The sequence below is a fragment of the Aptenodytes forsteri genome, unplaced genomic scaffold (genome assembly GCF_000699145.1).
Source record: "Aptenodytes forsteri isolate BGI_AS27 unplaced genomic scaffold, ASM69914v1 Scaffold16, whole genome shotgun sequence".
NCBI classification, from domain to species: Eukaryota; Metazoa; Chordata; class Aves; order Sphenisciformes; family Spheniscidae; genus Aptenodytes; species Aptenodytes forsteri.
Window position 1 is genome coordinate 2,527,261 of NW_008794753.1, and position 12,001 is coordinate 2,539,261.

Below are 12,001 nucleotides of genomic sequence, written 5' to 3' on the forward strand. Positions count from 1 at the left end.
CCGGGCGGCCGCTGGAGGCCGGAGGGCCTCGCCCAAGCCGGGCCGGGGTGCAGACGCTCCCGCCTGGATCAGGCGACTCAGAAAAGGGACGGCCCTGCCCTCCGTCGGCCCCCGTGCCGTAAAGATGCAGCTGGGTCTTCAAACACACCTGCGACCTGAGGTGTTTGTAGTCGTGCCTCTAGCACGTTGCTGGTTGTGTTAAAGGCTACTTCATAAAACACCACCTGTAGTACCTTTAAAAAATTGAGAAGCCAACTGCAAAATGAAGTGCACCAGGCTGCATGTTCTTTGGCACAGAATAGCACCGGGAAGGATGGGGCCCATGAGAAATGTTAACGTATGAAAATCAAGTTTTCTTTCTTCAGGATAAGGCTCACAGGAGACCAGAAACAATTCCTGTTTTTTCCAGCCCTCGAGTAAGGGAGGATTGAAGAAAGGCAGGGTGAAGAGGCAGTGAGCAGTTCAGTTCTTGTTTCAGCCTGTTAGGATGAGCAAGCACGCCGTCAGCTGTGCCCCTTCCAAAAACAGGCTTCGAAAGGCCGATCACTCCGCTTTTTGAGGGCTCGTAAGACTTGTCTCTAGTTTCTTCTCAGTGCAGCATCATTCCTGGACAGTGACCCAAGAAAATGCATCAGTAAGGAGTAGGAACGCTGGAAATAGTATTCTGACATTATCAATCTGTCCTTCTCTTGAAATTGTCTTTATACAGCATTACTAGTATAAGAACCTTTTAATGCTTACTTTATAGTTAAACCTTCCTAATGCCTTCCTAGGATGGATTAGATCAAGTTGTTCAGAAGGATAATAGGTAATTTCAAATGGCAGTATGGGAATGGCCAAGCATACATGGGAACCAATGCAACTGGCATCCTCAGTGCAAACACTTCAGTGATTTCTGTGTTCAGTAGGTGTCAAGTTCGGTATTTGAGAAGAAAAAACAGTGGCTACACTTAACTGTTCACCTGGAAGTGAAGACAGTAATAAATACCTACATCGCATTTGTTACAAGTAGAAAGCAAGGCTTTTAGACGTTCTTTTAAAAAATTGGATAATTTTTTTGATAGCTGTATTAGTTATGTAAGTCACGGTAGACTAAAAATTAGTTTATAGGGTAAATAGTGTCTCTGTGATCTAGAAAAATCTTGCTGTAGGCTAGATGGAGGTTCCCTTGGTAAACAAACAGTATTATAAACAGCTAAATCTTTTTTTCCTCCACAGGCCATCTTGCCTCTCTTTTAAACTCAAAAATCTGCATTTGCATACTTGTACCTACTGACAAATGCTTTTTACATGCCTCTTTGTGGTTTGACATGGCAAAATTATCAAATATTATTCTTGGTTTAGCACATATAGTGCTACTTAATCGAGAAAATAGGTAAGAATGGAGTTTTATGTTGTACAAATGGAAAAGTTATATGCATTTTCAATCATAAAATCCCTACCTTGTGCTTAGCCATTAACAAAAGGAAAGGGGTCACCACACTTAGCCATTGAATTGGGCTGAAAGAAGTTGATGCACTGTCAGCTACTGGAAGGTTTCAATTTTAAAACTTCTGCTTTGATAAATCACAGTTAAAGATAGCTACATTTTTTGAAACATTAGCATTACAGGAGGAGTAAATCAAGTTAATTAAGAGGCAAACTAATAGCAATGCAGAGTATTTTCTTCCCTCTCTCCCACCCTCAAACTATTGGACTGTCTCTCTCTTTACAGGACGTTGCCTGACAGATGTTCCTGGTTTGAAAAAGAAGACTTAAGTGAGTGTGAAAAACCATGGATTTTGTTACTGAAAGACATCAGTCAAGATTTACAATGCACAAATTGGCAAACAGTGCCCAGTTTTCCAGAATTCTTTGGAAAGGTAGCGTGCTGTATCCTTGTTGTCTGCACTTTGTGTACTGCTTACAATAGTGACAGTCTGAATGATGATGTTAACAGGGGAAACAATCTGAAATAGCTTTTAAATAGATGTTGGTTTTCAGCTCTTTAGTCTCTACATATAGTGGTGTGACTTAGCATTGTGTTGCAGGTAGTATAAGGATAACTACTAGGGGCTTTTTTTGCAGTATGGCAAATTCTTTAGAACATTTTGCTGAAAAGAGGTAACCTGTGTAAGCGTACTGACTGCTCGTAAGCACTAGCATCTCCCTACCCAAATGAAACTGGAAAAGGCAAACAGTAACAAGAGGTTAATTAGACAGTAACAACCATTACATTGCTCCGATAAGTGTTAAGCAATATGATGACACAAAAACCACAGTCCTTCTAAAGTAGATTTTTTTTCCCTGAACAGCAGTATGTTGTTTTTTTCATCTTTAGTCTCTATGGGACATATTAAAAGAGTACCCTATTGTATCAATTTACACGTTAAGGGAAGACACATACTGCATAAACTCCAGGAAGTTCTTGATTGCTTTACAAGTGCTGGAGATGGATGTAAATAATATGTTCTTTTCTTCAATGTAGTTTAGCCTTCTCAGTATTTGTAATATGTTCAGCCTTGGTTTTATGTATTAATTGAACTGCATTTGTTTGAAGACATTGTGTATGTGTGTGTCATAGAGTTCTGAGGAAGACAGTCTACGAAAACAAGTCTTCACAATTGGAATGAAAGACTTTCAGTGGGTATCATTCCCATCTTTTTGCAAAGAAAAATGTCTAAACCCAAAGGATCTTAGCTCCCATCAGCTAACACAGAGCCAGATCGACCATTTGCATAAAGGACGGGGCCAAGCAGATAAACTGAAAAGTTTACCTTCTACAGCTGAGAAAACATGCTGTGTAACTATTACAGATCAAGCCAAAAATATGGTTGGCAATGACACAAAAGGTATTTCAGAACTGGATGCAAGTCCTAAATCACGTAAACTCACTCAACACAGAAGTTCTACACACCACTTAACATTGTCGCAAAGCTCTGGAAAAGCTTTTAGCTTTCAACAGCACTACAGAGGGGCTGTACAGAACAGCAGGGAAAACAGAAAAGAAAATGATAGGAAAGAGCTTCAAATACAAACACATCAAGGGAATATTTCATTTGGTGAGGCCAGATATGCGCCTGCAGAAAAGAAGCCGCCTCTTGTGAGCGTACCTGGAACTGAAAGCTGCAAGGAGAAGACTGAAAATCAGAGTGAAGGATTGTCAACTCTTGACAGTTGCCCAATGTGTCTGATTCATTTTAGTGGAACGTAAGTTGTTTTTTTTTTTTTTTGAAACTTCACAGTATACGAAACTCAAAATGGTTCTGGATCTATACACAAAATAAAAAAAAAAAAAAAAAAACAAAACTTCTACTGTAAAGTACTTTTTAAACGTCAGAATTTCCTACTTCTAATTGTTTAGAAGTTCATGATTACTAGATTATACTGCTTCAAAAAGAAAGCTAAGTTTGAGCTTGTTTTTTTTTTTTTGGAAACTTCACAGTATACGAAACTCAAAATGGTTCTGGATGTGTTCTCTATATACAAAATTATGAAAATAAACAAAACTTCTACTGTAAAGTACTTTTTAAACGTCAGAATTTCCTACTTCTAATTGTTTAGAAGTTCATGATTACTAGATTATACTGCTTCAAAAAGAAAGCTAAGTTTGAGCTCTCTGGTAAACCTTGCTAGTGTAGGCAGAGTTAACTTTTTTAAATACTTGAGCATGAAAAGACTTTTTTGTGAAATTTGTATCATAATCCAAAAACCATTCCAGTGCAGCATTCTTGATAGTTAAGCTAACTTTAGAGCTAGATGGATTAATCTCATACCTGTCACTTTCTCTTCAAGATCTAGACTTTACTGTTAACAGCTATGTTGGTACCTGTTCAGTATGTACCTGGATGCCTTTGGCTGAGCAATTATGCTCTGAAGTTTAGATTTAGCTTTCAAGGTCTGGGCAAGATGGAAGGAAGCTGATTTTTCTTATGCAAGCCCCGACTAGTACAACTAAATGAGACTTCAGTCCTCCATTGCTGTCAGGCTACCTTTATTTAAAAAAAAAAAAAATCCTCCCTCCCAGCAATTGAATTATCTACTCTACAGTAAGAATTATGTTGTTTCTTGAAATTACACCACTTAATAGTATTTAGGCTGTCATAGCTGCTGAAAACGTGGTTTTGAACAGGTCCTCTAACTGCAAGATTTATTGGCTGCAACTTTGTTCTCTTTTGTTTGGAGGCTGAACAAGGAGACAAAAGGATGACTTAATATTTACAAAATTGTGGTCATTGTATCAAGAGATTTAGACAGAAAGGCTAAAGATACTTCAGGTCTCCATACTCAGTTCTGTGCTACTGGTAACTGCTGATTAGGATTAGTTTCAATTTTTATCAAAGCCACTTTTCAAAAAAATACTGTAATATGGGCAGCGGGGAGGGTCATGTCACAATCACAAAAATAGCCCTCCAAAGAAGGAATTGAAAGCAGACATGAGAAAGCATCCGTCCTCTATCGGAAATCTCGTTTCCTGTATCCTCAAAGTTGGAGTTGGATGTGGAATAAGGTAATGGTTTTCTATCCTGTATCAATAGCCTAATGTGATGCCTCATTAATAGCCTCATTACTTGTCCTGAGCATATGGAGTGTGAGCATTGTCTTCTAGTAAGTGACATTATCAAACTATCTAGCAGCAGGTAATAGCAACTGCAAGAGTTTGTGGCAGATTGCAGTGCTTCTGAGCACAGGAATGACTTACCCATTAAACTACTAGAACAATTCCGTGATTGCTTAGGAAATGAGAGTGAAGAATAGGCTAAATAAGAGGATTTGACTTTGTTTCTCACTGAACAAATTCTCTGTATTTGCAGACTGTCACAACTGGATATTGATGGCCATCTTGCTAGGTGCTTGTCTGAAAGTGTAGATGATGTAATGTGGTAAATCCAGAAGAATGAAGTGCGAAGGAACAAGGCCACGGATGAACCTTTCTCAAAGGAAAAGAAAAAAATGTGTCAAGGAAGCACGTCCTTGTTTCGAACTTGCTTAAAGATCACAAACCAATAACTCAACAGAAGGTCAAAGTGCCACCTGCCTGTTTGGGGTCTTTTTATTTTAAATCCTCTCAAATGCATGTAAAGTAGTTCTAGTTCTGAAAATGGTGCTATAGGATGTCCCAGAGACCCCCAGGGAAATCAGTCTTGGCACTCCTGGAATCTGGGTACTTCTGAAAAAAAAATGTACTATTGTAAATCCCTGAAGAACCAGTTTTTGTCTGATGCACCATAGTTCCGAATCTCTAAGTGTAGAAGAAAGCAGCTGAACAAGAGATAACTATTATTTAATCTAATCCAGAAGTTTACTGACCTTTTACTTTTTCTTCTAAACAGGTAATCTGTGAAAATAAGCTTAATTAAAAAGTCATTCAAGCTTAATATTTTTAATGATTTTAATATCTAAGTAAGAACTTATATGACTGTACAGTTGATTCTGTGAGTATATCTATGTTAAAAGAAAACGCAACCCAGACCAAATAAAGGGCATTTGTTTTTTTTTATCTTTCTGAAAGAACACAGCTAAATTCATAACCTTACTTTGTAGGGTTCTAAGTCAGTATCCACTTGATTAACATGACTAGTCTCAACTAACTAGGCTCCAGAAAGAACATTTCTCCTGCCGGTTTCACAAGGTTCAATATAGTCAGTCAGCCAAAACAGCTGCTTTTTGCATCAGTTCCAACCCTCTCCCTTAGAAACCACCAATGTTTGAGAATAAAGAACACCTGAGAGTTTCTTTTGGCTAGAAGGTATTCAGAAGACTCATCTACTGTTTTGGTAACTTCTTAGTAGTAGCAGGTAAACATTTTGTAAGCTTGAGAAAAGCAACCTTTTCCATGAATGACAATAAATGACATTTAGTGATAGTTTAGTAACAACAAATGGAAGGGATGAAATAAACTAGAATAGGTCGTTCATTTCCCCCAAGTACAGTTAATTGTTTCCTGAACAGGGTATCCTGTTCATGCAGTATACCGTGTCTCCAGTCACGGCCTTACAGTTCAAATTAGTTTCTTGTCAAAGGGCTATATGCAAGAGTAATACAGTTGTGCCCCTTTCAGCTATTTTGATCACAGCTGCCTTCACATACAGAGGAGTGCAACTAGATTAACAAACTTCAGTATCTGAATGGTTTTCTATCTCAGCAAACCTCTGCCCTGGACCTCAAAAGTGTACAGTTCAGGTGCGACCCAAAGATACAGAATAAACATAGAACACAGTATCAAAATACAGGAAGAATCCTATAGGTTTAATTTACAATGGGGTCTCTTTAAAAAGTGCAAGTTGGACATAGCTCAGTTTACTGATAAATAATAACAGTCTATTAACTTTTTCATTAAAGTCTTTAATAGATGTGCAAGAATATAAATGATCTTAGCTGTTATGGATTAGTATACCATCTTCTGCACAATTAAAACTGGTCAGCAAAGATCCCAACTAATTAATTATACAAAACTACAAGAACATATTTACTGTTTTACAATCATTAAATTAGCTAGAATTTTCGTTTACTATTTCAAATAAGACAACTATATATCATTACCAGATCCATTTGTAATATATTAGGATTTTTTTTCCAAACCACACATTTAATTACATCCTTCATTTTCTTTTATTTATAAAACAAGTACTTTATATAAAAAATTTCCCCTTCATCATGAACAGAACATTATTCAAACACTTGCACATGAGCAACCAAACTTGTATCCAGCAAACTATTTGGCAACACAGCAACATTGTAAATGCCTGTAAATTTTCAAATAAAATCAAGTAGTCTTTACAATGTTTGTTTAGCAAATGTGTCTTTCTGTTCTTCCTTCCCTCCCTCCCAAAATGTTCTGAAACCTAGAAAAAAGGTTAAAAAAAACCCCCCAACCCACATTTCTAATATTTCCATTTTAAAGTCCTATGCCCTGGCATGTCAAAGGACAGCTTAATCTGTCATATTTCCATTCATGAGCTGCCTGCAGTCACTCTGATAACTATTGATTAGCTTTATTACCAGGGGAGTTGAACACACTGAAAAAAATTATTCAGGGTAAATAAAGTAATTGCCAGGGAGAAGGGAAAAAACGAATAATTAAAAAATGTCAGATTACGTTTAAAAGGTAAATGTTTCCTTTAGTGGATAATAAAGTATATAAAGTCCAGGAGGCATTTGAGGCAAGTACTTCTTACTGGTTAAATTATTTAGTGCTGATTAAAACACATCTTGCTTAATATGAAAAGCTACAGTCCAACAGAGAGAAACCCACAACTTAAATCTGAATGGGATTAATATACCTAAATAACCACAGATCTGCATAATTGTGGCTAATGAGGGGATACAAAATGTAGATTGTTAACCAATGATTAATTGAAAATTTTAAACAATGTTTTGGCAGTCTCGTCCTAGCACCTCATGACTTGGATGTGAATCCGAAAGATGTCATGTTCAGCACCTAATGCAATGCTGTACCCTGAGAAAACCGTATGTTAAAGAAAGTGAAAGCGTTGCAATTTATCCTGCATTTTACACCAAATTAGGTGAGATGTCATGGCACAGGGTTTCTCATTTTTTCCTTCCCACGTAATTTTTTTCCTACCTCTACAACCCACACGATATAGTTAAACCAAAATTTAGCAAAAAGAAACACTGCCTCTGCTGTTGTTACTTATAGAGGCAGGTAAATCTTCACAAGCATCTGAAGTTTCAGATAGCAATGCACACTTACTAATCCTCAAATGTAGCGACATGAGCCTTTCCAAGCTGATAAATTGTTAACCTTTTTGATGTAATATATCCTTTCCCTGCCCCCCCCCCCCCCTCCCCTCCCAAGGGGAGAGTTTCCACGAGAAGGGATTTGATAGTTATCTTTTGCTTTATCCAATTTCTTAGGTATTCATTTTTCTTCCATTAAAAAAATTTACTACTTTGATGCAAATCATTTTACCAAAACATCCCATTCTCTTATGTAGAATGATTAGTTATTAATACACACTGAGTAATTGTAAGCAGACAGTTTATCATAAGTAGGAGGTGTGCTTTATCAGGAAAGTGTATTTTATATTATGGTTATTCTAGATTTACTATTTAAACTTTAAGGCTATGCTTTATTACGCTTTTGCTCTATTTCTGAATATTTGTATTGTTGATAAAAATACTTTTCAAAAATCTAATATACAACACAACTTCATTGTAGGTGTAGGCACTGCTTAAGTATTTTCAGAAATCCTTTGTGTGCAAATTTAGTTTTCTTCAATCTAAACATTTTGGTAAATTTGGAGTTTAAAACAACAGCTTTTGAAATTGATACTGTAAATTCTAATTTAGAATTAATATTGCTGAGTCACTCTGCATTTCAAATTCTATAAAGATGCAAATGTACATTAGGCTGCAGCTGTGAACTGTATGTTTCATATGTAAATGGTTACTTAATATTAACAACCAGAACTTACCAGGTTTAAGAACGTTCCAAATATGTAATAATTCTTCAATGCAGTTTATCCATTTAGGCACTTAAATCTTGTACCCAAATTTATGTTTTGATTGCTAATAAAACACAACTCCTTTTAAATATATCTGAGACGTTTAGACAGGTACCACTTGTGAAAAAAGGCATCAAAAATAAGCTTCAACACCACCGTAATATATTTTATTCTTCAGGATGTTACACTGTAATATTCTTCAATTGGTAGCTCATTGCATCAAATGTTTGTAGAAAGTATGTAGATCTCAAAGTTGTTCAGAATCTCCTTTTCCAGGGATGCAATGAACGTTTCAATCCTTCATGAAACAGGCACAAAATGCAAATTCCTTCATTAATGAAGCCAGTTGTGTCAGTGCCCAGAACTTAAGAATCACTAAGTGGCAGAAGACACCCACCAAAATCATTATTCTCTTCTTTGATTTTCAGCAGCAATTTTTTTTTTTTAAATCATTGGTCTCCATCCAAAATCTTAACAGTTCCCCAGCCTCGCATGCATATACTGTAGTTAAGGATAAATTTAAAGGTCATTCACATTGTCCACAACGAAGATGTCATTCCTTCATACCGTTTCTTCTGTTGACAGCAACAATGGATTAATATATTCGAATCCTTCAAATTCTGACTGATCTATTCGCTTTATTATATCTCTGAAAAACAAATAACAGCATTTTCAGTTTTATCAATTGCAAATACTATTTTTGCTGCTGTACTTTTTCTTCAAATAATAACAAAATACCTTACAGAAATGTATGTATATGAGGTTGTACAGAAATAACAATAAATGGGGAAAAAAAAAGTCTCTGAAAATGCAAATGCTTAACACTAATGTTTTATCCCAATATCTAAAGCAATATGACTGGAAATTTTGAAACATCTGATAAAAAGTTTCTTCTGCTCTTCCAGTTAGGCGACGTGCATACTTTACAGGGCACCAAAAGAAGCATATAATAAATGACTGTTGGTTTAGAATACCAATTTAGAAATAAGAAAGATATTTTGCTGTCAGCAAGGGCTACTAGTGTTATATGTAAGATAAATACTACAAAAGAGTCAAGCACAAAGCTAATACTTTTTAAAAAACACATTGTATGCACAGGAAATCCAAGGACAGACTTATAAATTGATACACATAAAAGAGACAGAATTTCTTTTAAGATGTTTTGTTCATAAAGCTTCCCGCTATAGGTGCGCATACACTTGGTATTTGTAATTTTGTTGTCAAGCAGAACCTGTAAAGCACAAATGTGCCTTGCAATTCTTTGGCGTCACACAGAAACAGTAACTGAAGCACTTCACACTTTGGTTTCCATTCAGCTATTCACTTCATATGTGTTGGACTCTTGAGAAAGAGAGAATAGGTTGTGAACTATGGGTCTATGATATATAGGCAACACTTGCACAAAAATTCAAGCTTGAGCACTTAGGCACACAAATATCCACAGCAAAATCTCCAAATATGTAATTACTTGAGGATGAACACCTGCTACCCAAGAATGCAGCAAAAGACAGACCCTGCAACAGTAAATTTATTGCCACTAGAGTAGACTCAACAGATTGTAAAAATGATCACTGTAACTAGCAATCACAAATTTAATCAACATAACATTTGTTTGTACAAATAAAAATTCCCTAACCAACTTAGCTAGTCCAGGGGGTTGACCTAGGATTAGCAGGCACTTTATGAAAGAGGCTTTGAAATGGTATTGTCTTTTTTTCAGAGCAGTTTAGCTTTGTTGTGTAGCAACAAAGAGGAAGGAAAACCGAGAAGCACATAGGCTGGAATGTGACAGTCTTGTGCCTTTAATTATGAAAGCCTTTGGATAGTATGCAACAGCCTCTGCTTGCCAACATGGCATCCAACTACACGCAGTACTTCAGACGGTATCTAAGAAAGTAGAAATCATAAATCCATTATTAAAATCCGGTTCCAAAAGCAATACTTTAGAATCAGCTTTATTAAACATCTGATTAGACCCAAATATTCATTCTAGAACACCATCAATCAGTAGCTCTACAGACTTCAGTTAGAAATTGTAAAGAATGCAAAGCGCTGGAAGTTTATGAAATACTTTTTTTTCAAATGTGAAACCAGTGAACAGGACAATAGGCTGAAAACATCTGGAAAAGAACGCATTATAGTTTTCAGCAGAGGGCATCTAGTCAGATAAGGAAAAATGAACATAAATAAATGAAATATACTGGGAAAATATAAGTGTATAACGTGCAAGCAAATCTTTGCTGCATTCTTACAGTAAAGCTCACCTAAAACTGCTAGCTGCACAGATTTCAGGATTCTGAGTCTTAGATTTTTAATAAACCCAAAATCTCCTTTGATTCGTTTCACTTCTGTATCAAAGTGCTAAATAAGCAGCAGAAAGTTTCATTGTATTTTTGATAGAATAGCACAAAAATTTCAAAACAAAACACACGCTACTATGCTCTCTAATGAGAAACAATATTTTGAAGTTCTTAAAAAGGTGTATTCTAAGTGCCATCTGGCATTAGTGTCACACACTCAAGCCTTGAAAGAAAAATGCACCTTGGAAAAAGAAGAATGGACCCTCCCCAAACTTGTTGCATTCCTCAGCAATTAGATACTACGATTCTCACACTGATGCCATTTGGCCCACCCTCCCCCCTTAGCTCTGATAATACATTTCTCATCAGACACATGGCCGCACCTCGAATACTGTGTTCAGTTTTGGGCCCCTCACTACAAGAAGGACGTTGAGGTGCTGGAGCGTGTCCAGAGAAGGGCAATGAGGCTGGTGAGGGGTCTGGAGAACAAGTCTTATGAGGAGCGGCTGAGGGAACTGGGACTGTTTAGCCTGGAGAAAAGGAGGCTGAGGGGAGACCTCATCGCTCTCTACAACTACCTGAAAGGAGGTTGTAGCGAGGTGGGTGTTGGTCTTTTCTCCGAAGTAACAAGCGATAGGACGAGAGGAAATGGCCTCAAGTTGCGGCAGGGGAGGTTTAGATTGGATGGAAGGAAAAATTTCTTTACTGAAAGAGTGGTGAAACATTGGAACAGGCTGCCCAGGGAAGTGGTGGAGTCCCCATCCCTGGAGGTATTTAAAAGACGTGTAGATGAGGCGCTTAGGGACATGGTTTAGTGGGCATGGTGGTGTTGGGTTGACGGTTGGACTCGATGATCTTAGAGGTCTTTTCCAACCTCAATGATTCTATGATTCTATGATTCTATGTTGACTTCATTTGTCTGTGAAGCAGTGAGCAAGACTGTTTTTTCTCCGACATTTTCTCCCATTGCATAGAGCTTCCTCGTTTTTCCAAAGGAAGTTCAAGTTCCAATTTTAGATTTTTACACTTCAGTAAATCCTCAAAACTGCATACAATTATTCTCTTAAAGAGTTTGGGCAAGATAAGTCTCCCATCTAACTACCAAAACTATAGCTTGTTGTCTTATATACCACCTTGTATCTGAAGAAACTTTCTTCCTTCGTGTACAGCAATCACTCCTCAGCCTTCAAATTCCTTTATTAAAGCATAATTTTTCTTCCTGCAAAATTTTTCCATAGCACATTTAAAGAATAG

At 36.9% G+C, this 12,001-nt stretch overlaps 2 protein-coding genes across 2 annotated transcripts in view; one reads left to right on the forward strand and one right to left on the reverse strand.

Annotated features, from left to right (window-relative positions):
- FAAP20 (Fanconi anemia core complex associated protein 20) overlaps positions 1 to 6,777 on the forward strand; it is a 7,398-nt gene extending 621 nt beyond the window's left edge. Inside the window, exons 2-4 of the mRNA XM_009274231.2 lie at positions 1,715 to 1,862; positions 2,564 to 3,189; positions 4,794 to 6,777. Coding sequence (XP_009272506.1) covers positions 1,715 to 1,862; positions 2,564 to 3,189; positions 4,794 to 4,866 — 847 coding nt within the window. The 3' untranslated portion in view covers positions 4,867 to 6,777. The remainder of the gene's footprint in view (positions 1 to 1,714; positions 1,863 to 2,563; positions 3,190 to 4,793) is intronic.
- Positions 6,778 to 8,587: 1,810 nt separating this feature from the next.
- Positions 8,588 to 12,001, reverse strand: part of PRKCZ (protein kinase C zeta) — a 73,081-nt gene continuing 69,667 nt past the window's right edge. The window contains exon 18 of the mRNA XM_009274142.1: positions 8,588 to 9,096. Coding sequence (XP_009272417.1) covers positions 9,009 to 9,096 — 88 coding nt within the window. The 3' untranslated portion in view covers positions 8,588 to 9,008. The remainder of the gene's footprint in view (positions 9,097 to 12,001) is intronic.